The sequence below is a fragment of the Haliaeetus albicilla genome, unplaced genomic scaffold (assembly GCF_947461875.1).
Source record: "Haliaeetus albicilla unplaced genomic scaffold, bHalAlb1.1 scaffold_121, whole genome shotgun sequence".
NCBI classification, from domain to species: domain Eukaryota; kingdom Metazoa; phylum Chordata; class Aves; order Accipitriformes; family Accipitridae; genus Haliaeetus; species Haliaeetus albicilla.
The window spans coordinates 1-24,176 of NW_027212471.1; the positions used below are offsets into that span (position 1 = coordinate 1).

Here is a 24,176-nt window from a genome sequence, read left to right on the forward strand (position 1 = left end):
GACATTTATGCATGGACCTACAGACAGCACTGAATGAGAAAGCAAGGCCTGGAGTTACTAGGAACCCATTAAGGAGGCCAATTACTACCTTTCAAGCATGAACTTAAGTCCTACAACTTCTACAGTAATCAAACCACCCACTACTTAACCTTCCTCCCAGTCAGAAGTACTGTCCTGCAACAGGCTTGAGGGGGACACTTGCTACCCACAATGCTGGGGACCAGGTAGACTGGGACAAGGTGGACTCTCCTCCCCAGGACCAAGCAGGTTCAAAGCACACGCTAGATCTAAGCAAGGACTTTTCCGAGCAGCACTAGCACAGTTTGAAGCCCATCATTCCCTGAAGGGCTCTGACTTTTGCACCATGCAAATGCCCCCGGACCCCATGGCCGCGGCGCGAGGAAGCAGTGGCTCGGGGCACTTACGGTCACCGTGAGGTTTTCCCAGGCTATGCCAGACACGTTGATCTTGTTGCTCGCCCAGAAACGCAGCGTTTCGTTGCTGGGATGGGTCGGTGCCTCACACTTACAGCTGGCAGGAGAGAAGCCAAGACGGGGGGGGGTAAGGGAAAGGCGATGGAGGTGCAGCCCGGAGCTCCTGCCAAGGGGCAGCATCTTTCTCAGGGGGAAAAAAAACCCACTAGTAGCTGGTGAGGAAGTCCAGCTTGCTGTGCATGTGCACAGGGTAGGTGTCTCGCAGGTGACTCAGCTTCTCCAGAGCCTCGTAGATGAAGATGATGCAGATGAGGGAGGCAAAGGCTTCTTCCGTGAAGCGGGTGACGTAGCACACCAAACAGCTGGCGTCGGTGGCCACCAGCACTATGCACAAGAAGGCGGTCCACAGCCCAATGCACGCCCGCAGAGACAGATAGGAGAGCGCGTACTCCCTGCGAAAGCAAAATGAAACAAAGGCTGGAAAGGCCAGCAAGAGGCCCTGAGCCATGCCTGCCTTCGGGGAAAGCGGGGAGCAATTTTGGAGCGTGTCAAGGCTGCGGATGGGAAATGCCGTTTCCATGTACTACCACAGAGAGCCTCGGGGCTGTGGTGTAGGGTGTAGACCCACAGGAGGAGAGGCCAATTACTTAGTTACCACTGCTGAACAAGGATCTTGTGTTAACACCTTGGAGGCTGCTCGAGGTCAGGTCCCTCTTGGGCCAGGTGGTGTTCTCCCACATCACCCTGACGCCCTAACACTGAAACCAGCTGGGTGTGCACCCAGTCACCTGCTGCCAGCAAGCTGGGGCTTAATAATAAACCTTATGGCAATATAAGGGTGGTTTATCTCCCATCAAAGCCATCGCAACAAAAGGACTGTCACTAAAATCTAGCAACTACCCCTAAGAAAAAGAAAAGAAAAGAAAAGAAAAGAAAAGCATCTTTTCTCCATCACTGCCCCCTTCTGAAGGCTCTCGCAGCACCCAGCTGCGGCAGCCAGCCTTACTTGCAGAATTTGTAGAGGATCTTCTCGAACACGAGCACGGGTCCCGTGCTGCCGAGGATGGTGAGAGGTTGGCCGGCAAAGAGGCAATACACCACGCCGGCCATGGACGCGCCCAGCAGCGACTCCATGGCACTCTGTCCGGGGAAGAGAGGCAGCCGTGAGTAAATAAATCGTTAGGGAGAAACAACAACCAAAGCCCATTCACTGCAGCAAGGACTTTGGCCTGAGTTTGATCCTCCCCCATGGCCCCCAACAGAGAGAGGTGCTCACTATGTGGCCATTGGTCGCCTCCCCCAGCAGTCCCCCGAAGGTGATGACAGGGGACATGCAGGCACAGTAGAGGAAGAGGAAGGACGCCAGGCACTGCAGGCTCAGACCATCCCGGAAGTCGCTCCAGAACCACGGGGCTTTCCGCTTCACGTCCAGGGTCAAACCTCCAAAGAGCCTGCAGGAAGGAAAAAGAAGAGAGTCTGTTCTCTTGGAGGAACACGCTGACTTTGCTTTGCTGCAGAAGGGCAATCACAAGCACAGAGCAACTTCCGTGGCTAAAAAGAAGCACTCTCCTTCATCCCAAATCAAGGAAACCTGCGTGCAATGGTGATGGCTGGGGCTGAGCCCAGCTGCCCAGATCTCCCCCCTGCCCAGCCCAGGGGACCAAGCTGGTCATGTGGAGCCCCTTCACTGAACCAGCTAACCCCAAAGACCTGCTAGAAGGGAAGGTGCATGCTCAGATTTGAGGGGCAAACAGAAAAAAAACACCCAAACTATTAAAGCTCCCACCTTCCCGTCCGCTGCAGTTCAGGGCCACAGTGTTTCTCCAGCATGCTGTGAGAAGCACCGTCATCAAGAGCTCCTGGCGTCTTCCTTTTTTCCTGTTAAAATGGAAGTAAGATAAAGCTATGGACTTGCAACCACTGGCTCGTTTTGCTTCTGGTCTGGCTCTGTGACTGTGTCAGAGCAGGACCTTGTGAATTTGGGCCCCTGAACAGCATCCCCAGCTGTCCTGCCCGTCCCCCTCGCGCCTCCCGCCGACGCGTCACCCACCTGCGAAGGGACGTTTTTCGGGGGCTCGATTCGGACTGATGGATCCCACTCTCCTGGCGGCAAGACCGTGACCTGATCCAGAAACTCGTCGATGCCAGCCACCAGGTCAGCCCCGTTCTTGGCTTTATAGGCAACGTCACGGAAAACCTGCCAATAGAAGACGACCTGGTGAGAGGACAACCCAGCTCGGATGTCCTAACCAGTGCAATAAACTCTTGCCTAAACGCAAGGCTTTTTCCCCAAAATTTCCTGCTGGAAAGGGCAGGAAATATTCCCCCAAAAGGAAAAAATCTGTGCATCATGGCATTTGTAATCGTCTCCCCCACGAGGCCCCTGTCCCCCATGGCACACCATACCCTTCTGCTTAAAGAGCAAGAGAAGTTTTACTGGCCCTGGCAATGCCACCACTGGGGACAGCGTGCTGGGGACCCCGGCGAGAAGGATGAGGTGCAGGATGCACCCCGGGTGGGATTTCAGCCTCCAGGATGTGGCGTGATGCAAATCTGCGTGTTTGCTTTGGGGTGAGAAAGAGGGCTGGGCTGTTTGGAGAGCTGCGGGCAGCTGGGACAGCAAATCCTCTTCCTCACTACTTCAGAGACAGGGAGAGCTGAAGAAAGGCAAAAATGACCCGGAGCTATCTCATCTTGTCGCACCTCATCCGTCATGATAGTGGCCATGGACCTGCCGATCTCATGGTACTGATGGGCTTTTCCTTCTGGCCCAAGCAAAACAAACAGGAACCTGGGCAGGAAAAACAAAATGAGAGAGAGAAAAAGGTGTCCTTGCTCCGAGAGCACCCAAGGAAAGCCCTGGCAGCTCCCAGCCCAGAGCGTGGCTCAAGACGGGACACGTAGGCTCAGCGACGCCGCGATGAATTTGAAATTCTTCCAAGCCGACGGCAAATTTAATTTGGGGGCCAACTTTCATTACAATTGGCCGATGGGTTTAAAAGCTACAGCAGGGAATGGAGAAACGAAGGCGAGGAGATGTGGGTGGGGGAAACGTGCTTGCTCCCCCTCCCACTTGCCTTGTTCCCTTGGGACACCAAACTGATGCCTGCAACTTGATCTTTGGTTGGGTGTCTTTTTTACGGAAAAAAATTTGCGCTTCTCATTCGCACCTTGTTGGGATGGGAACTTCTGTCATGCCTGAGAGGAGGACAGCTGGGCTCAGGCGGACAAATGCCACGATGGGCTGGTGAAGGAAATCCAGCTCTCCTACCAGCACGTTGGATGCTTCAGCCCCGGTGGGAATTTTCTTCATGAAGTGCAGCTCCGCCTGGGCACGACAAGCGATTTTCAGGCAATTACCCCAACAGCAAAGCCCACAGCGCTCTGCAGCACACTCTGCAGCCAAGTTTGCAAGAGCAAAGCCGGCCCTAAAGGCGTAAGAAAGCTGCGAGTGTCTCACCTTGCTTAAATCCATTGCTCTGCTCTCAGGGTTCACCCCATCTTTAGCTTCCGCAGCGGTGGGAGAAGGACAAGGGGTGATTGTTTGGGCTGGTAGGAAGAAGAAAGACACTCAGAAAGATGGGCAAGGAGCAACTGGGACGCTTCTCCTTTGCCCAGACAAGTCTAATGGGGCCACAGCCCTGCAGAAACCCTCACCTGGCTTGTAGAGGAGGTGCAGGTCTGACTGCCTCTTGCTCACGTCAGCAGACGAGCAGACAGCGGGGAGAAGGTTGGTTGTCTTCTCGTTCTGATGGTGGTGCTTCCTCAAAAGGACTTCTCGAACCTGCGCCCGCATGTGCTCGTCAAACTCCGTGGACTGTTCTTGCTGGGCCAGGATCATATCTGAGGATGGCAAAGGGAAACGAAGCCGTCAGAGCAGAAACCCCAACAAGTCCCGACCCCCAAAGCCCCCAGGGAAGGCTGTGCCACACAGGCTGCACCCTAATGCCGGCTCAGCCTTGCACAGCAAGGCCTTTTAACAATGTTCAGCCTTTGCAGCGAAAACGAGAATTTTCTTTTGCTAAGAAACATCATCCAAGTGCTTATTCATCATTCCGCTAAGATAAATATTGCCCATTCTAAATAACGCAATTTTCTTGCCCGACCTGGCCTTTCTGACTCTACACGTTTACCCAAATTATAAGCAATCTAGAGCACAGACGTTCCCAGAGTTTCCCGTGCTGATCGAGTGCAATTTGCCGAGCCCAGGGAGAAACGTGCTAAGAACGGCTCCGACTTCTCCAGCCCTTGAAAGGGCTGAATGGAGACCTGCCGCCAGCCAAAGATAACTTCTCCAAAGCGGCTTTTGCAATTAACTTCAAGTATCTTCCCCACAGGAATACACTGCTTGGTCATCGCCAGATAACCTCTGCCTTAAAACTCTTCAATGCTGGATGTTAAGGCAAAAGTAAGAAAAAGAATGCGAGGAAACAGCTTGTAAGAAATCGTTCCCTTAAGGAGGTTCAGCTCTTACGCGGACTCCGTATTTCTAAGAGCAGCCTGCTAAGCCCTGACACACGCTCCTTTTTGGCTGCAGAACATTCTCTAGTGGCTTCTCCAGCCCCACAAACTGCTTTCAAAAGGACCCCGTATGGGAAGAAAAAAACGGTGCGACTGTTGCACGCCCAGTCTACATCCAAAAACAGCTCATGAGAAAAACACAGTGGGACTTCTGGAAAAGGACGTGCCATTAGGGCAGGGTCTGATGTGGGAGTGAAGAGCTGAGCTCGGCCGTTCCCGGAGGGATGCAGTGCCCACGGTACCTGCAATCTCTTCGATGCTGTTGGCACAAATGTCCAGCAGCACCGACCCGTTGCTGATGCAGCTCCTCAGCTCGGAGAGGCTGTGCAAGGACAGCGTGCCAACGTAGGGCTTGCTCCAGCGCTCGCCGCCATCTTCCACGTCCTCCTCAAACTTCAGCCACCTGTGGACATCGGGTGCGATCAGCCCCATTGCAAGAAAACAGCCCCAGCTCTGCAACCCCTTTGACAGAGCCACGGGGTGGCAAGAGGAGAAGGCTCCTCGTGCCGCCACCTGCAGCTGCAAAAGCTTCGCGTCCTGGAGGGGAGAAAGCAGAGCCCACGGGCGCTGCCGGTGCGGGGACTCCTCTCCCACCGCAGCCAAGCAGCAGGGATTTACCTTGCCGTTTCCTTCCACTCGGCATCTCGGCCCTCTTTTACACAGATCTCATCCAGCTCGGAGAACAAGTGGTGAGGGACATGCTGCTCGTCCTCCTTGGTCCTGAGAATGAACTGCACCCGCTGGGACGGGGAGCCTGGGGGCAGAAGGCAAAGACCCATCCCGTTACCGCGCCTCAACACAGCTCATCACGCTCACGTGCAAAGTGGCCATCAGCACCAGTGCAGCCATAAACACTGGGCTGGCCCCTCTCCTCTGCGTCTGTCTGGGCTTGCACAGAGCCATGGAGAAGGAGAAGCATCTAGTCCACCTCTGCATAAGGATGGGCTGCTTTCCTTCCCCACATTGCCATTTTTAAAGCCAGGATCCCTCTAAGGAAGACGAGCCTACACCCATTAGGCATTTAACTGCATTAAAAAAAAAACCCCAACCAACCAACAAAAAAAAGAAAACTTGGGAAAAAGAGGGTGTTGCTCAATAAGGCCACTTTCCCTCGGAAGAACAGCAACTCACTCAAACTAGCCACGGGGACCTGCTCGCAGAAGGCCCCAGCGCCCACGTTGCCCCCAGGAGTTTAGCGAATGCCGCGGTGGGACTTACAGTGGTAGCCCTGCTCCGTCGGGGCAGAGTCCTTCTCCCGTTCCCCTTCCCGATGCTTCTGGCTGTGGCGTCGGTGATGCCGGTGGCTCTGCCTAACCAGTGGCATCCACGCGCCCACGTACAGGGTCCGGTGGCCTGCGAAAAGCGAAAAAGCGGCGTGTTTTGCAGCACTCTCGGCATTGCAGCAATGGTTGAGGTGGCCGGTGCCTTGCTAAGCCACGGTTAAATCCCAGGAGCAACACCACCTTCCCTTAATCTTATTTTCACCGGACCTCCTTTTTTGCAAGCCTATTTTACTCGAGCTTTGCAACAACACAGCAACAACAAGCGTTGGCTCCGCCTCATCTAAAAGTGCCCTGAAAGTATCGGACCTCTTCTCAAATTCCAGCTTCGGCTGGACAACACTCAGACTTGCTCATTAAGCAGCAACACAAGCTAATTATTGTCAAAATCTCTGTATGGCACGAGGCGACAAGAGACGGTCAAATCAGTCCCATCGTAATGAACTCCAGAACAAAAAAAGAAAATCACAGCCCCGCGTCTGCAGCCCTGAAATGATTCTCCTGACCTCTCCAAGCCAGGAGCAGCCTCTGCGAGAAAAAAAGCCGTCAATTATCGAGCCCCGTGGCTACAACTCACACCGTGGCCTCCCGGGGGCCTTTTTCCCTCCGTTTAAAAAGCCGTAATAGTAAAAAACCTGACAATAACTGTGCTGCTTTATTGAGAAGCGCGGCACGTTTTGCTGCACGTGATGCGACACCCAACAAGGCACACTGGAGAGACTTTGTGCAATGGGAAAACGCGCTGGGCTGGTGGCTCCTCTACCAGGATCTCAGCAGAGACTCACCTTCCAACTCCTCCTTCTCATAGCAAATACTGACAGCGTTGCTCCTTCTTCCCCGGTCGATCACTGCCTCCTCGTCATGTCTCTGTTTAGCAACGACAAGAAGGGAAAAGTTGGGGCTGGGGGTGGAGAGCTCCCTTACGTCCTCCCAGCCATCATCCAGCCCTGCGTCCACGCGAGTCCACGAGCCATCACGCCTCTGCGTGCCTCCTCCTCCTTCAGGCACAGCCCTAAAACCACGGACTTGTAGGAGGTTTTTCTTCCCATACGCAAATAAAACAGCCCATAACATCACCTGTACTGCATACCATGAGAGTCTGGACGTATTTCATACAGCAGGAGAGGGATGACTGTTTCAGACCAAAAAAACCCACCTCCTGCTTTGTTCTTCAGGTTCCTGTCTAAAAAAGCGATTTCCAAACTGGAAAAAATAACCCCAACCCACAAAACTGCACTTTTGAGCCCCGGCCGTGCTACCTGTAACTCTTCCAGAAGTGTCATTTTGTGACCCCCAGTTGGGTTCATCCTCACGTCAGTCACTGGGTTTTGGGGACAACTGAACCTCCAGGTCAGTCAGGGGGCCCGATTCCCCAGGGACTGATGGAGTAGCCCTCACGGGAGGAGCTAAGTGGCACCCAGTGTGCACCAACTCCAGAGACACAATAGGGACCATTATGAAATCACAAGCTATGATGCGGATCCAGGCAGCTACTTAAAGCCACGCACCCCTAGACCCTTCCCGCTTGGAAAACTTAGTGCCTGGGGAGAAGCCAGCTCTGCTTTCAGCAAAAACTCTCCAGAACAGAGAAACTTCCTGCATGAGAGGTGTCAGGCTCAAAAGTGCGCAGAAGGAAAACCCTCCACAGGCTCGTTCGCCCTCCTGAGAAGCAAAGCCCATTAGCAGCAGCATGGTTTCTCTCTTTTTCTTTCTAACAGTAGAGCTGAAGCTCTAGCATCCTGAGGATAACGGGAGGTACAAATACGGTAGGGAAAAAGAACATCTTACTGGATCGATGGGTAGATTCAGAAAAAAACCCTGCTACACAGTAGTTTATCCCGACTGCTAGCTAGAACCGAGAAGACTGTTTTTTCCACCTGCGTCGACAGTTCCGGTGAAACATACTACTCGTCTAGGACGGCTGCATCTGAGGAACGAGAATTAGTTATCTGCAATACAAGGAATAACAATGAGTCATTTTGTGTCATGATATTCATCAGACTGCACAGAGAAACAAGAGACAAATGCATTTGAATAACCATGTCTTGTGTTACGTTTTAACCACTTAACATTCCATGAGAAATACCCCAAGAGCTCAAGAAGAAAGAGCAGAAAGACAGGAGACAGGTGAAAGCCGAGAGCGCCAGCTAGACGGAATGAAAGACCCTCTTCCTTCTCTGAAGCTTCAGCAAGGCTTCCTTCACCTGCTGGTTCCTCCGACTGTAAATGACGGGGTTCAAACTGGGGCTGACGAGACTGCAGAAAAGGGAAAGAACTTTCTCCCTCCCAGAGGAGTTACCGCTCCCGGGCCCCGCGTACATGAAGATGGCGTTTCCATAAAAGACACCCGCCGCGGTCGGGTGGGAGCCACACGTGGACAAGGTTTCGTGCCATCCTGGCGCAGAGCGGATGCGCAGATCGGTGGCCGGGGTGTCCAGGGAGGAAATCAGGATTAAGGCTAAAGGCAAGAGGAAGAAGCACACACAGACAGCAAAGATCAGGACTTTATTGGCAGGAGCGGCAGTGCAGGCCAGCTTTAAGACAGCAACAATTTCACAGGAGAAGTGGACAACCTCGCAGGGGCCACAGAAAGGCAGGTGTAAAGCCAGAGAGGCTTGCAGCGTGCCCAATACGAACGCCAAAGCCCACAAAACCGTGGCAAGGGTGAGGCGCAGCCTCCAGATCACGATGAGGGCATAGCGCAGGGGACGGCAGATTGCCACGTAGCGAACATGAGACATCACGGCCAGCAGCACGCACGCTGTAAGTGCAAAGATTAAATAAAGATGGATCTGTGCCCCACACCCAGCACAGGAGAGGGCTCTGCCTTGTCCAAGGAGGCTCCTTAGCATACGGGGGACATTGCTGGAGGCGTAGCAGATGTCCGCGATGGAGAGGTGGCAGAGGAAGAAGTACACGGGGCTGTGGAGGCAGCAGTCCAGGCAGATAAGCAGAAAGACAAGTGCGTTTCCCATCAGAGTGGCAGAGCAGAGGGCAGAGAAAAGGCCAAAGAGGCAGCGCTGCAGGGCTGGGGTGCTGCAGAACCCCAGGAGGACGAATTCTGTGACAGTCGTTTCATTCTGCACGCTGTGCTGGAGGTGAGGCAGCACAAACTGCGACCACGGAGGTCTGGAAGCAAAGGAGCAAGGAAAAGGAAAGAAAAAGGAGAGTTTTCCTAAGAATGTTGTGTCCTTTGCGCTTTAGCCTGCAGCTCCCTGTCGCAGTAGAGACGGACACGACAGGTAATAGATCATGCAAAATGGCTACTGTATTGTTCTAACACAGCTTTTTATACCCTTCTTCAGAGTATGTGTTAGTATATGATTGGTTTGGCTAGTAACTAACAATTCATGATTGGTGAGTTCGTTAGGACGGTTCTTCTTATCACTATCTTGTTTTTGTACTGGTCTTCTCGGATCTTTCCAGACTCTTCAAGGATCTACTACAAGCTGCTCAAGGTCGCGCTGTTCTCGAACTGTCAGGAATTCCGTAGACTCGTTGCATCCCCCGACAATTCCCCCTTTTTGTATTTGTGCTAAAAATATTGTCCCGGCTGCCCTCTGCAGGGCCCTTTGCAGAAGGCTGAAAAGACAGGGCAACATCAGCAACATAGTTATCACAACCAAGATCACTACCCCCACAGTCTTGAGCAGAGATATCAACCGTCCAGACAATCCCCAACCCTCGAACATCTTCGTCAGCCAATCTAATTCATCACTTTCTGTCAGCTTCTTGACTCCCTTCTTTAATTGTTGAATACTACTGAAAATGGATTCTGAGTGATCGGATAAATTCATACAACACATCCCTTCAAACTCATCACAACCATGTCCTTGTGCTAAAAGCAAGAAATCAATTACAGCTCTATTTTGTAGCGTAGCATGCCTGACACTATCAAAGTGTAGCAGTAAATCAGATAATACGACACCAGTCTGTATTCAGGGACCCCAGAGTTTGTGATTCCTGGGGTGGCAATGAGGGTGAATGCCCGATCTGTGGAAACCAGGCATTCCCATCCATTGAGTCCATGACCTGCCACACAGGGGTCTCCATCAATAAGTTCTTAAACTTTGTTGATGTCATGGGACCCCCTATTAAACCTATGAAAAAGGGATTGCTTGTTCTTTGGTTTGCGGCGGTATCCATGAGTACGTCCATCCGAGGACTGTGAGGTAGATGAACCATCTGTATATTCTTGTGCTGTCTTGCTCCGCGAACTCAGCCCAGCAATCGGTAGGTGCCAGCTTTGCGTGGGCGTCCCCACGGAGGCAACGATGGCCTTGCCGTACACCAGCCCGATGCTCTTCGGAAAATCCCGGTCTTTATACATTTGCAGAGGAACGGATTTCAGCACACGTGGCCAGCGGGTGCCAAAATCCGCCTCAGTTGCAACCTATGACACATGTGCTCGCTGGCCAGGCGCGCTGCACGAGTAGTAGCCATCCTGTCTATTGGTTCGTGGGCTTTGTGATGCGGTTGCAGTGCACAGAGAATCTTGACCTGTTATATAGGCCAAGGTGACCTACACTTAGTTTTTGGTTGAGGTGGTATTTATATTGCCGCACCCTCTGGGATGTTCCAGATGATGACGGTCGCACAAATCGAGCGGGAGTCCATTGTGGGCCTGCATCTGTGGAAACACAAGCATAACCTCGCCCCCAGGTTAATAGCTCACATAGTCCATTCCACTGACCAGTTAACTAAATCTTTAACATGCACTTTGATACCCTTTTGTAAATTCTGTGTTGAAAAGAGAGAAGTGTTGAGAAAGAGGAGGTAGGGAAGAATTATCCCCATAACGGAGAGAGTTAAGAACATAAACTGCTTTATCTAAACATGCCTGTGGTGGCTCCCCAATCATTCCCCCTTTTTGTTTTTGTTTTTTTGAAGCAGCCGCTTCAACGTGCCATGTGCACGCAGCTCTACTACTTGTGGAGAACCATTTTGATACACTACTTTGCTGTTCCAGCTGTTGTTTTCACACCAGACTACTGCTGCTTTACCTGTTTTTTCCAGAACCATCTGTAAAGACAGTGGGGCCTTTCACAGGTTCTGGCTGGCTTAAATATTTCTGACCAAATGGTATTTCTTGAGCAAATTTCAGTAGCAGGTGTGACGGTAGATGATACGAGATCTGCCGTTGAAAACCCGCCATGGCCACTTGCAGCTCGTAATTGTTTGCCAGACACCATTCAAAATACCAGTTTTGAACAGGTAAAACAATCGTAGCTGGATCACGTCCTATTAGTTCTACACATCGTTTTCTGGTTTTTATGATTACATCAGCAATAAGTTCAAACAAGCCAGAAGCAGTTTTTCGTGGCCGGAATGACAAAAACTTCCATTCTAAAATACGTAATGGGTCGTCCCACTCCAAATTCCACTGCACCAAGGCACCAAATGGCACAGTTTTGTCAATTAGTACAAAGAATTGTACCAATTGAGACAGATCAATTCGAGAAACAAATTTCTTGTATATACATTGTTCCACCGTGTGAATTACATTTAACGCTTCCTTATTTAATATTCTGGGTTCTGTTGGATCATTGGAATGTTTTAATAAGTCCAATAAAGGTTGTAACTGCGAATTGGTCAGTCCAAGATAGGGCCTGATCCAGTTCAAGGATCCCATTAATTTCTGTACATCATTGAGTGTCTTAACCGCAAGGTTAAGTTTCACAGGTTGGTGCACAATCTGCTTGCTTGTAATTGTCATTCCCAAATATTTCCAGGGTGCTATTTTTTGCACTTTTTCAGGGGCAATAACTAACCCATATTGTTGTAGCGAATTCATGGCCAGATTTTTCATGTCATTCAACTGCTCCTTGTTGTCTGATGCTAACAGAATGTCATCCATATAGTGATAACAATAACTAGTAGGGAATTTTTCCCTTACAGGTGACAGAGCTTGTGCAACAAACCATTGACAAATGGTTGGTGAATTTTTCATGCCCTGCGGCAGAACTCTCCATTGATATCTTTTTGCTGGTTCTGCATGATTGATAGAAGGCACAGAAAATGCAAATTTTTCTTTATCTTGGGGAGCTAATGGAATTGTAAAAAAAAACAACCCTTAAGGTCCATGAGAATGATTTCCCAATCTTGAGGGATCATGGCAAGTGAAGGCATGCCTGGTTGCAGAGCCCCCATCGTGGCCATGACAGCATTGACTTGCCACAGGTCATGCAAAAATCGCCATTTACCCGATTTCTTTTTTATCACAAACACTGGAGTATTCCATGGACTGTGAGATGATTCAGTGTGTCCGGCAGCTAGTTGTTCTGCTACCAATTCTTGCAGGGCCTTTAATTTTTCAATTGGCAGGGGCCACTGATCCACCCACACAGGGTTATTTGTTAACCAGGTTAAAACAAGCGTGGGTTGTCTAACACCCTGCAGCACAGTGGCCCTCGTTAAAAATCCATGGTAATCCTCACCCCCCACTGCGACAAGCAATCCCTCCCCCATAAATTGAGGGGAGCTGCCATCACATATGGTTTAATAACTGCTTGTTGTCCCTCAGGATTGGTAATCAGAACTGGCGTGTCTGCCGTCTTTGCTCGCGCAGAGCCTCCCAGCCCCACTGCTCCCATACCAGCCTCCTCTGTGGGCCAGGTGGACGGCCACAGATAATCGGCAATAATAGTCACATCGGCTCCGGTGTCCAGGAGCCCTGCAAGCCTTACTGTAGTCGGAGATCTTCCGTGATTCAACAGCGTGCACATCATGTGTGGTCAGGATGATGAGACAGTCTGAGACGAGCAGAACTGAGGGGGTCCTGTGGAGCTGAAGCCTCCATCGCATCGCAGTCGCTGTTCTGCTTTTGAACTAGAACTCGAAAAAGGAACAAGTTGAGCAATACGAGTACCTTTAGGGATTGTTACTGGTGGGTAGGGGGTCGAAACCATCACGCAAATTTGACCTGTAAAATCAGCATCAACAACTCCCACACGTACAATTATTCCATTTAACGTGCTACTTGATCTTCCCAATAGCAATGCACTCAGTCCTCGTCCGATAGGACCCCTTGCACTAAAAGGCACCCTAACGATGTCGTTCGTGACTAGAGTTACTGCGTCGGCGGTGGAAACATCCAGCCCTGCTGAGCCAGCTGTTGGGGCTGACAGTTGTTCACAGAGGGGAGGTGACCGGCTGTCGGGAGGGGACTTGTCCTCACGCGCCCTCTCGCGCTCGTTTTGCGGTTTCCCTGTAGCGGCTGCCCATTAGCATGAAATTTGGAACGACATTGTTTTGCAAAATGTCCTAATTTTCCGCATTTCTTGCAAATAATCTCCGGTGAGCGGTGCACCGGTTGTTTACCTGATGATGTTTTGTGTGGAGAAGTTACATCGATGTGCCCTTCACTGCCACACCCAAAGCACTTTCCAGAATTTTTCATAGCATTAGCTAGGGCGGCCACATGCGCTGCCGAGAGGACAGCCGCCCTGTGTTCCAGTGTCCCAACTTTCGAACATGCAGCTACCATGTCGGGAACAGAAGGATCTCCTGGTAAAGCCTGTATGATCTTTTGACAGTCCTCATTAGCATTATCTCTTGCCAACCGTTTGCATAGCATTTGCCTTAAGACCTCATCTTCTACCTGTTTTTCCAGGGCGGCAGATATTTTTTCTACAAGCTGTAAAAAGGGTTCTCTGGGGCCTTGGCGGATAGCGGCATATTTTTGCTTCGGAGCTGCCATGTCCATGGTTCGCTTTAATGCCATAAGGCCTATATTTTGTGCCTGTTCAAGAACAATCGGAGGCCATGTAGCCTGCAGCTGAGGGTTACTATACGGCCCTTCACCAAGCAAAGCATCCTCTCCAAGGCCTAATCTCGGGTCACCCTGTAGCAGTCGTAAATTATGCTGTGCTGCTGTGCGTGCCATCTGCCTCCAAGTAGATTGAAATGCTTGCAATTGTATGGGCTGAAACAGCACTTGTGACAGATGCATAATGTCATCTGGACACAGCAGATCTGTGCTGATTATACGAATAAGTTGCATCACCTCAGGAGAATTGATTCCAAATTTTTGTACTTTATTCTGCAAATCCTGCACTACTCTCCAGCCGATTGGATTGTGCTCATCGTGCCGGTCTGTGCCTGCAGCAGCTCTGAAAACAGGAAATGTAACAGGAGCCTCTGCTGCTTTATCTAGAGGCTTTAGAAATGCTGGTGTTAGAGAGCACGGGCTGAGGCGTTCTACGAGATCCCAGTTGCCAGAGTCGGCAGCATATCTTCTAACTCCCTCCCAGGATTGATCAGGGGATCTCGGGACTACAGTTATTGTGGATGGAGGGAGAGTGCATGGCAGGGGTTCTTTCGGTATGGTTTTATCTGCGAGCTGCAGAGATCGCAGAGCGTCAATTAGAGATTTTTCTGCCTCAGTTTCATTTTGGCTCTCACTTTCCGTTCGGCCCTCACATTCAGGTTGACTCTCACTGTCCTTTCGGCCCTCAATTTCAGTACGGCCCACACTTTCCGGCTCGGTGTTAATTGCCACATTTTTCTCCTTGGGGGGGCGGGGGGGGGCTGATGGAGTCACCCCTTCTGCTGCCGCACCAGTAGGTGAGGAGGGCCCCTCATCGCCCGGTAAAGTAATTAATGGCGGAGGAGGAGGAGGTGAATAAGGGTATGATCTGATTTTGCCCGTGAGGGGTTTTCTGCCCACAACTGCTGAGACTGCAGCATTGGCTGCAGCTGTTACTTGAGCAGAAACTTTTTCATTGCTAATATTTTCTGAGTCCTCATCTTTCTTTTGCTGATCTTTCGCATCACATTCTGCTTTCCATTCCTTCAGGGTCTCGCGTAATAGACGCCATACAATCGCCAACTTACACAGCTCTTTCTATCCTTTAGAGATCTTACCAAACATTTTCCATCCCACTGCTTGCCATGCACCCACACTGAATGCAGTAACTGTTGTGGCTTGAAAGCCTTGCATCTTACACCATATTAAAATCCTTTTCAGGCTTTGTTCTGGGGTTTTAACCCCTTTTCTTTTTAATAGGGCTTTCCAGGTAGACAAAATCGTCTCCTTTTCTTTTGTTAATTCCTGCCCCATTCTAACAGTTTTGTCCCCGGTGGCTCACCTTATTAGGTGTCTAGGCTCAGGTCCGGACCAGGCAGATTCCACTGCTGTCAGCTTCACCGGGCTCCGCCTCCGCAGCTTGTCTCGCTGCCGGTATACTCTTTCGCAGCTCTCGTTGCCGCCGGTAGACTTCTTGCTAGTGCTGGATTGATCACCTTTAAATGATCTGTTCGCTCAGACGCATCAGGGTCACCATTTGTCGCAGTAGAGACGGACACGACAAGTAATAGATCATGCAAAATGGCTACTGTATTGTTCTAACACAGCTTTTTATACCCTTCTTTAGAGTATGTGTTAGTATATGATTGGTTTGGTTAGTAACTAACAATTCATGATTGGTGAGGTCGTTAGGACGGTTCTTCTTATCACTATCTTGTTTTTGTACTGGTCTTCTCGGATCTTTCCAGACTCTTCAAGGATCTACTACAAGCTGCTCAAGGTCGCGCTGTTCTCGAACTGTCAGGAATTCCGTAGACTCGCTGCATCCCCCGACAGCTCCCTTCTCCCCGTTCTTCCCTCTGACTCCAGTGAAAGGTGCGTACTACCCTCCCCACGCTGAGCGACGTACATCTGAATTGCAAGCTCCAATCTCTCTGCAAACTTTGAGCAGCTTGACCAATCTCGCACAACTTTGCTGCCTAGCTTGCCCTTGAAGTCTTTCTTTTCCTGGGTTGGTTTGGGGTTTTTTTTGCAGGGGGTGGGGAGGGGCAGGGGGTGGTTTTGCTGTTGGAGAAGATAAGATGATGAAGATTGCAGGTGTCGATTAAGGTGAAGTCAGAACAACTTCAAAGCAGCTATTTTAAATTAAGTCCATATTAAAAGGAATGCACAGTTCACAGAAGAATTCCAGTTTTGCCATTAAACCAACCAGCATTTCCAATCCACTGCCGTGTCCTCTTTACCTTCGTGCAATGCATTCCTATTGAATCCTGCAGTTGCTTGATCCGACTCCCCTATCCCAGCAGGGAGGCTACTGCAGGCCCGGGAAGGTCAGGCAGAACGTCACCTTGGTTCCTGCTGTGCAGCTGCTCGCCGTTACCAGTTTCGCAGGGTGCTGGTCAAGGTCCCTGGGCATCCCCTGGCACTTGTCTCCACGCGGCTCTCTGGTCTCCAAGATCTTCCACCACTTCCAGGATACTTCCTCCAGCCAGGATCTTCACCTTTTCCTTCCTGGGTCCCTTTCTTCTCTTCAAGATCCCTTCTTCTTTCTGGGAACCCTTCTTTTTGCCACCACCTCTTCTTTCTGGAACCCCACGCCCCCAGTTTTCCCAATCTAAGTTGTCTATGTGAGCAGTACGATGCCTGATCAGCCTCCGAATTAAGGCTTCTGGCTCCTAGCTCTTTAGTAACTCTAGGATTCGGGACACGCTGGCTGCGTGTAGCAAGAAGCAGGCTTCTGCTTGACAGCTCAGAATTCAGTTTCAGACATTCACACGCACAGACCTTGCCACACACGTGCACCCAGTCACGTCTTGCCTGGTAACCTTCACAGTTTGAGCCAGTTTTTTGTCTACGGCCGGGCTTCAGACCCAGGGCATGGCCACAGAAGCGCATTCCCCCCGTCAGTCTGTGAGCTGAGCAAGGGAGAGCCAATACTTGTCTGGTGAGCCTCATACCCAGGCAATGTGGGCGACCCCTCTCCTGCGACAGCCCTGGCAAAAGCCACAGCAGGGTGCTCCCTTGCCTCTGCCTAGGTCACTGGGGTTCCCCTGCCTGCCATTGCTCCTTTGTCCTCCTCTGTGTTTGTGGAGATGTACAACCTAACACCTACAACGCCGGGAAAAAGAGAGGCTGCAGAGGGTCCAGCGGGGAAGGTCGCCGATGTAAAATGCTCTTTGTGAGAGGCAGCACACCCAGCTCACCTCCTTGCTCCTGAGCTGCTCTATCGGAAGCACTGCGTGCAGGACGCTCTGCTCAACAGGCTGTGTCTGTCTCTGACTGCCTTGTCCTTGCTGCAGCACCGTGTGCTGGGGGAACGCCACGGAGAGCAAGGAGGACGCTCTTTCCCCAGGAGCAACGGAGGGTGCTCAGCTGAGTGCTGCTGCAGGGGCCAAAGTGGGGCAGGCAGGCAGGCAGGGGAAGGCAGGAACGAGGGAGCTGGGAGGAACCGGCCAGTCTGGGAGATGCCCGAGAGGCTCGAGAACCCTGTAAGCACAGGACGAGCTCACAGGAGGTTCAACGTGAGGCCCTGTGCTTAACCATGCCCTCCAGATCTGGACCTTCTCTGCTTCCCGAGTTACCGTGCAGTTTAACAGCCTGGTGCAGAGATCCTGACTGGGAGATCACTGTACCTCCAGGAGTTAGGGATCCACCTAACAGTTAACCTGAGCGGGTGCAGGTCTGTGCTGCGCTGTACCTACAGCGTGGCCTTCAGGCTGTGTCCCTACACATGCCCCTTGGCCGCAGGATAAACGGAGCTGGTTGACTGTGACAGAGGAGCCTCCAGGCAGCTCCTGCTTGGTACCAGCGATTACGCCACCTGCGCGGCCCTGCCGTTATCTAAAGTGCAGCAAGAAGTCCGCGCGTGAACATCCTTTATGCATGGAGTTGTTTTCTTCTAAGAAAAGTTGTACGACACCGTGAATGACCAAAAAGGAGGAACTTCTCCACAGGCAGGATCTGTACAGTGTGCCAAGGGAAAATCCGTCTGGGGTCTGCCCAATGCTGCATGAACGCAGGGTCCCCAGCATCTGAAGGGCCTAAGATTTACTTGCTACCTAGATGCCTCTTCTTGCTGCCTGTATGCCTTCTTCCTGGCTACGTTGCCTCCCAAGAGCTTGCCCACCCCCAGCCTACTGGGGAGGGGGGGAATGGTAGAGAGACAGCCCTGATGCTGTGCCAGCACTGCTCAGCCATGGCCAAAACACTGCTGTGTTATCAACAGCTTTCTAGCTACCAGTACAGAGCACAGCACCACGAGGGCTGCTGTGGGGTAAAGGAACTCCAACTCAGCCAGACCCAATAGAGAAGGAAAGTGGAGGAACAACAGAGGGGGCAGCCCAGGGACACAGAGCCCCAGGTCTCATCTGGCCGCTCCTGTGACCATACGGTGTATTCAAAATCAAATACCTGAAGTGCTTCCTTAGACGCAGTTTACAGCCAGGGGACAAGAAGGTGGCAGTTCTGCATTTTGCAGCTCCCAGGCTGATGGCAGAGCCAAAGCAAAAAAAAAAAATCCAACAAAAAACAAACCAACCAAGAGAGGTAAAACTGGGGGCAAATGCTTTTCTTTCACCTTAGGCCAACTGCTCGGACACTCTCTATGCTGCCCTGCCACAGAGGGCATCCCTCTCGCACCAGTACGAGACATAAGAGTGAATTAAAGCCAGGACCCCAAACCAGACCAAAAACCCGGTCGTGATGAAGAAGAAAGTGGAGAATGCATCAAACATAACAGAAAATGATTTTGGACATTCCCAGTTTACATTTGGAAAAAAGAGAGAAAAAAAAAGAGGAGGAATTAGGTATTAAAAGAAGAGCACTGAATGATAAAGCAGTAGCAGTCCCTCTACCACTACAAACCCACACCCCCACACGCACGTACGCACACAGACTTAACACCACCAAACTCCCATTGACTGTGACGTTCACCTCAGCTTGCTGGTCTAGAGATACTGAATGCCTGAAGCACACCAAGGAGAACTGAAAACATCTGCATGGCTTTAATGGGAATCCTCCAACTGAAACAAAGCGCTTTCTCCCTCTGTCTGCGTTGGCACATCCCCGAGTCACGCTCTCACTCCTCTCCTTCAAAGTCAAGATTCCTAAACGTGAAAAGCGGGAGCGGGGAAAGGCGAAGGGAAGAGAAAAAGAGGGAGAGCATCACCAGTGGAAGACCTGCCAGCTGCTGCTGATTCAGCCCTGTTCGGGGGACCACCCCAGCAGAGAGGAGCTGGTTTGCGTGCCACGGTCCTCACTGCCTGTTCCCAGGGACAGGCCGTTTGCTCAGCCTTGCCGGCCAAAGCGTGGGAGAAGCGTAGGCGTGTGCCGTCGCTTGCAGAGGAGCACGGACACGTTCATGTGCAATCTTTTACCTTCTTCCTCCCTGGATTCAAAGGGTTTTCAAAGTGAGAGCCTTCCGTACGGTCGTTTGTGACATTTCATCCAGGATAATAATCTCAGAAGGATCAGTCCTGCAATAAGTATTTCACATAGCAATCCGTGATTATGGGAACTGATGCCACCAAGGGCATTAGCATCAGCAAGAGGAACAGCGGAGCCCCGAGAATCAAAGCTCCGCATAAGTGTGGGAGGTTTTGCTGGATGAGGAGTTTTGGGAGGCAAGCCGGGGAGCTGCAGAGCAACAGCTCTGTGCAAAGGCTCTTGCTGGGGTCTAGCCCCGGTCCGGGTTCCTAAGCCACTGCTGGTACAGATCACGCCTGCAACTCCGCATGTGTAAGTATGAGGATCTCCAGCTACCGTAAAGGCACTGATGATGCAAGGTTTGGGGGTCAAACGCGAGGGCTGCAGCCGCTCTGCTTGGGGTGGCTTGCCCTGCGATCACCTCCTGCAGCCCTGCCCCCGAATTTGATTTTCCCACCAAGCTGCCTGCTGGTTTCTGTGGAATGCCCCACCAAGAGGCAAGTGGAGAAAACTCTGCCAAACACCTTCAAGCTAATCTTGCCGGGGGTCCTGGCGCTTGCTGGGGCTTTACCTGTCACTGCCTTGCTTTGGGATATCCACGTCGCTCGTCTTCCCCACGTTCAGCTGAACTGAACTTGCAGCAGCAGCAGCTTCCACCGCCCTCCTGGACTCCTGATGTAAAAAAGGGACAAATCACGTTCTCTGTCTTTGGTCAAAGTGGAGATAAGCTGAATGCCCAGCACAAACTTAGCAGTCTGCCCTCCCCTTCTGCCCCTTGGCAGCTATAGGTATTAGTGCAGCAGGGGAGAAACCGTTCACTCCAAAGATTTCGGGGCAGGGGGATTGTGTGTTCAAAACACGATTATGAGCAAATCTTGCCAGCAGCAGCAGCAGCATCTAATAATAATCATCATAATGATAATGACCTTTGTGAAAAACGACTCGTTTTAAAAATTACACCTGTATTCAAGTGTTCAGCTCACTGCTACTTGAGGAAACAAAGGTTACAACGTGGGACCCAGCCTATTGGGATCTATTTCGATTGAGTGCTGATCTTCCCCCAACGTTTCCAGACAAGCTGAAAGAGAAACAGGCAATCTCACAGCCCGACGGAGATGTCCAGCCCCGAGGACCCAGCAAGCCTTACCTCTTCTTCTTCTCCAGCTTCATTTCTGGCATCGTCCAACTTCTTCTTCCTTTCTGGCATAAGGTCATCCAGAAAGCTGAGCTCTCGCTTTGAGAAGCAGAAATCCATCGCTTTCCGGACAAAGACGAGAGCCAAAACCTTCGCGAGTAAGAGGGAAGATGCGGTGAGCTCAGAGACGATGCCACCTCTCACTCCAACGCTGCAAACACCCCGCTGCCGAGCGGCGGCAGCTCTTACCATCATGGGAAAGATGATGGCGGCACGGGACACCTTGATGGTCCAGAGCAGGACGAGGCAGGTCAGCTGGATCACCGTGAACAAATGCACCTTTCGCAAGGGCACGTGCCGCAGGTAGATGAAATCCGGCTGGTGTTTCGCCGGCATCCAAAACAGCTTCAAGCGATCAAAGAACTGCAAAACAAAAGGGAGAGGTTGCCACCTTGGGACTGCGGCAAGGTTCTGGCCCTCTCGAGACGGGGAGGCAGTTTGCAGCATCTCGCTTGCCGTCAGAAATCCTGGATCCCACCGCGTTCCTCCTGGGAGCAGCACCCATTTTCCCTTCGCTCCATCTATCAACCGGCTTGCCCCTGAGAGCTGCCCACCAAACGGCAACTATTCCATGCCATTCCATTAGTAGCATTTCTCGGCCCACTGAATCCCCCAAGCGAGGATTTCCACCAGTGGTAGAAACTGCCTTCCCTTTGCACTGAATTCCCCCGCTTTCACGTAACCAAACACTGACCTGCCCTAAACCCTGAAACAGAGAGCGCTGAACTTGCCTGGTCCTCCCAGCCCTATATACCTCCTGTGCCTCCACCAATCTTTTTCTTACACAAGAGAGTTTCATTGCTTGCTCTGCGAGAAGTTCTTCCCATGCCACTGCTTTTTTTCCCTGCTGCTACGGAGACAAAATACCAGGGAGCCGACACGCTGCACGCTGTAAAAGAGTCCGTACCTGAATTCCTCTGAGCGACGACACACCCATGTAGAGAAAGACGCCATAAAGCACAGGCATTGGTATAAACTGGGGGGGAAAGGAAAAAAAATAAAAAAGAATGCAATCGTTTCTTTTTCTATATTGCATTTTCAGTATTACCACCCTCTTCCACAGGCACTGCCTAAAATTGCTTGAAGCTTTCCAGCTTCCATTCAGGCTTAGAGATGGGTCAGATTTTAACCATTAAAGATTTTGTGCGCACGAGTGAGCTAAGGCTGTGCTTTAGGCTGAACTTTGGAGTTACCTCTCCTCAGAATAATCCTATTTTCCAGAAAGCTTGGAGGAAAATAGGCAATTTCACCCGTGCTGCCCTATGCCGCAGTCCGTGGCAGCAGAAAAACACTTCTGCCTATTCTTGGGGCAACAGGCAAAGTCCGCAGGCCTCCTTTTAGCCTAGAGACGAGATTACTTTGTGGGAGGAACGTGCAAGGAAGCCCACGGGGATGACCTCAGTGTGTTTAGCTCCTGGGAATGGCTGCTCCGGGGCATTTGGGCAGCAAATTGCAGCCAGTAAAGGGCTGCCTGTTTGAAAGAGAGCAGATGTGCTGGTCTGAATATGCTCAACTGTAACCCATAAACATGGGCGGGCCTGAAAGACACCCGAAAATTCAAGCAGTTGCGTTGCTCGCTCGCCTCGAGCACACCAAACGGGGGCCTGAAGGGCTGCAAAGCCTAACCGAGGCTGGTTCCCACCGTGGGTCGAGCCCCAAGGGTTGGGATCACCTCCTCCTCCTCCGCTCCACAACTAACTCCTCAGGCCTGCAGAGAGGGGACTGGTTTTTTGTAACCTCCAACAAGCTCGCGGTTGTTGGGTGGTTTGCATTTTCCTCTCACCTTTAACACGGAAGTGAAGAAGACGGAGCAGCCCATGAGCACAAAGATCAGCAAGCCAGTGACTCTCTGCTCTCGTATCCCCAGAAACTTGGGTTGTTCTCCTGGAGCTGAGCAGTCAGACTCTACTTTGAGGCTATTCACGTGGGTGATGGACAGGACGGTCGCAGCCACAAACCAGGGCAGCCCCATCACAGAGCACACCCCGAGCATCACGGCCACCACAAAAAGGTCCAGGTGGTACCCGCATCCTTTCTGCAGGCAGGAAAACAAGAAACAGAGCATCCCATAGCACAAGAGCAAGGAGAACGTCGCAAGGCAGACTCAAACCCGGCTCGAGCACAAGTCAACTTCTTCAGAATTTAAAACAAGAAATGGAAACAAGTAAGGGTGTATGCAGGCTTTGCACACGCACCTGGCATGAAAATCGGGCAGGAGTTCAGACGCAAGGGATACGGGGAGCTTGTGCGATACATACTTCTCCAAAAAAACCAAAAACCACCCCACAACCCAAAACCACCAAACTATTTTTTCCACCCACAAAGAAAATTCTACCACTTGCAAGGAAGGCGTGACTCTGAGTTATCCCTGGCAGCGCATCAAAACAATTCATTCCCCGCACCTGCTGCTGCTGCCATTTTAAAACAAAAAGGCGCTTCTATATTGCTCCAAGATTAATTTGCTCCTCCAAAAGGTTGCTCATCTGAACTGCCCTGTCACTTGCTCCCTGCATCATCGTTAATCCAGGAGAGCATCCTGCCACGCAGCCTGGCCTTGTCCCAAACCAATGCCTTCAGAAAGCATCGGGAATAAGAGCTTCTCCCCAGACCTGCAGCCCAGAAGGGGCTGGGGCTGGGGTCATCTCTCGCAGGCCCTTACCTTCAGCTTGTGCTCCTTCCTGTTCACAATAACGGCACTGATCTGCTGGTCCATGAATATCAAGATGGTGCAGAGCAGAGCTGGGACGAGCGCAGCCAACACCGTCCACCAAGGGTTGGGTCCTATGGGGTTGATGAACCACCCGCGGTCGTCTCTGGTAGGCTGCAACAAAGCCCACACGTCAGCATCGTCTCCCAGCCCAGGCACTCCACTGGCTTTCATTTTCCCCTCCCTCCCTGTGTCAGAGCACCTCCCAGCCCTGGCTTCACGTCCCCCTCTCCCGTGGGCTTCAGCAGTGCCAGTGTCCTCTTTGCAAGCACCTCTAGATACTTCTCCTGTAGGTGTCTAGTTTTGGGGCCATCTTCTCGGTTCCAGGAGGAAGCAAGGCACTTGGAGGTGGAAGAGGAGATGCTCACACCCCCAGCATCTCCTCCAGACTCAGCCCTGCCCCGCCCTGGCATCACCTTGTGGCACCCCCACGTGCCAAAACACCCCAGTACCTTGAACGCATGGGGGACCTGGAGCTTCGGCGATGGGATCCCAGCCACAAAGTCAAGGAGCACCATGATGACGATGGTGAGGAAGACAGCAAAGTCGCTCACTGTGGACCGTACCTGGGGCAAGAAACCAGAGGTGAAAGGGGCATGGCAAACAGGGCCGTAACGTGAGATGCCAGAGTTGCAGACATCCACAACGTTAGGCTGGTTAACCAAATCCCACCACCCCTCTGAGCACATGCAGCCTGATCCCTTGCTTAGATACTGTTGCTGTGTTTGTCCCTGTGACATCTGGTGTCAGACAATAAAAAAAGCTTAATTAGGTGGACAAGGGTTGGTTTAAGTCAAAACCTAAAAATAATAATAATAATATTAAAAATAAGAAAACAGATGTCTGCCACTACAGCTACACTCACAGC

At 51.4% G+C, this 24,176-nt stretch overlaps 2 protein-coding genes across 2 annotated transcripts; both read right to left on the bottom strand.

The window, feature by feature from the left end:
* Nucleotides 1-192: 192 nt before the first annotated feature.
* Nucleotides 193-7,437, bottom strand: LOC138684172 (electroneutral sodium bicarbonate exchanger 1-like). The gene is made up of 14 exons (XM_069777883.1): nucleotides 7,021-7,437; nucleotides 6,162-6,308; nucleotides 5,574-5,709; nucleotides 5,198-5,358; nucleotides 4,092-4,277; nucleotides 3,895-3,983; nucleotides 3,605-3,762; nucleotides 3,138-3,225; nucleotides 2,485-2,631; nucleotides 2,221-2,312; nucleotides 1,711-1,885; nucleotides 1,441-1,574; nucleotides 641-886; nucleotides 193-531 (listed from the first exon to the last, which is right to left on the bottom strand). The coding sequence occupies exons 1-14, from the start codon at nucleotides 7,307-7,309 to the stop codon at nucleotides 288-290; spliced, it is 2,292 nt and encodes a 763-aa protein (XP_069633984.1). The 5' UTR covers nucleotides 7,310-7,437; the 3' UTR covers nucleotides 193-287.
* A 12,528-nt stretch (nucleotides 7,438-19,965) lies between these two features.
* LOC138684174 (electroneutral sodium bicarbonate exchanger 1-like) lies at nucleotides 19,966-20,959 on the bottom strand. Its single transcript, XM_069777884.1, has 2 exons — nucleotides 20,791-20,959; nucleotides 19,966-20,691 (listed from the first exon to the last, which is right to left on the bottom strand). Exons 1-2 carry the CDS (start codon nucleotides 20,935-20,937, stop codon nucleotides 20,506-20,508), a joined length of 333 nt encoding a protein of 110 aa, XP_069633985.1. The 5' UTR covers nucleotides 20,938-20,959; the 3' UTR covers nucleotides 19,966-20,505.
* Nucleotides 20,960-24,176: the final 3,217 nt, after the last annotated feature.

What these genes read in the sequence shown, in the direction of transcription:
- LOC138684174 (XM_069777884.1), bottom strand. Translation starts at nt 20,937, where the DNA reads ATGCCGGCGAAACACCAGCCGGATTTCATCTACCTGCGGCACGTGCCC. An exon ending in CCATCATCTTTCCCATGATG is followed by an intron (nt 20,692 to 20,790) that starts GTAAGAGCTGCC and finishes TTACTCGCGAAG; the next exon opens with GTTTTGGCTCTCGTCTTTGT.
- LOC138684172 (XM_069777883.1), bottom strand. Translation starts at nt 7,309, where the DNA reads ATGTTATGGGCTGTTTTATTTGCGTATGGGAAGAAAAACCTCCTACAA. An exon ending in AGGCGACCAATGGCCACATA is followed by an intron (nt 1,575 to 1,710) that starts GTGAGCACCTCT and finishes TTCCCCGGACAG; the next exon opens with AGTGCCATGGAGTCGCTGCT. An exon ending in ATCCTCTACAAATTCTGCAA is followed by an intron (nt 887 to 1,440) that starts GTAAGGCTGGCT and finishes TTGCTTTCGCAG; the next exon opens with GGAGTACGCGCTCTCCTATC.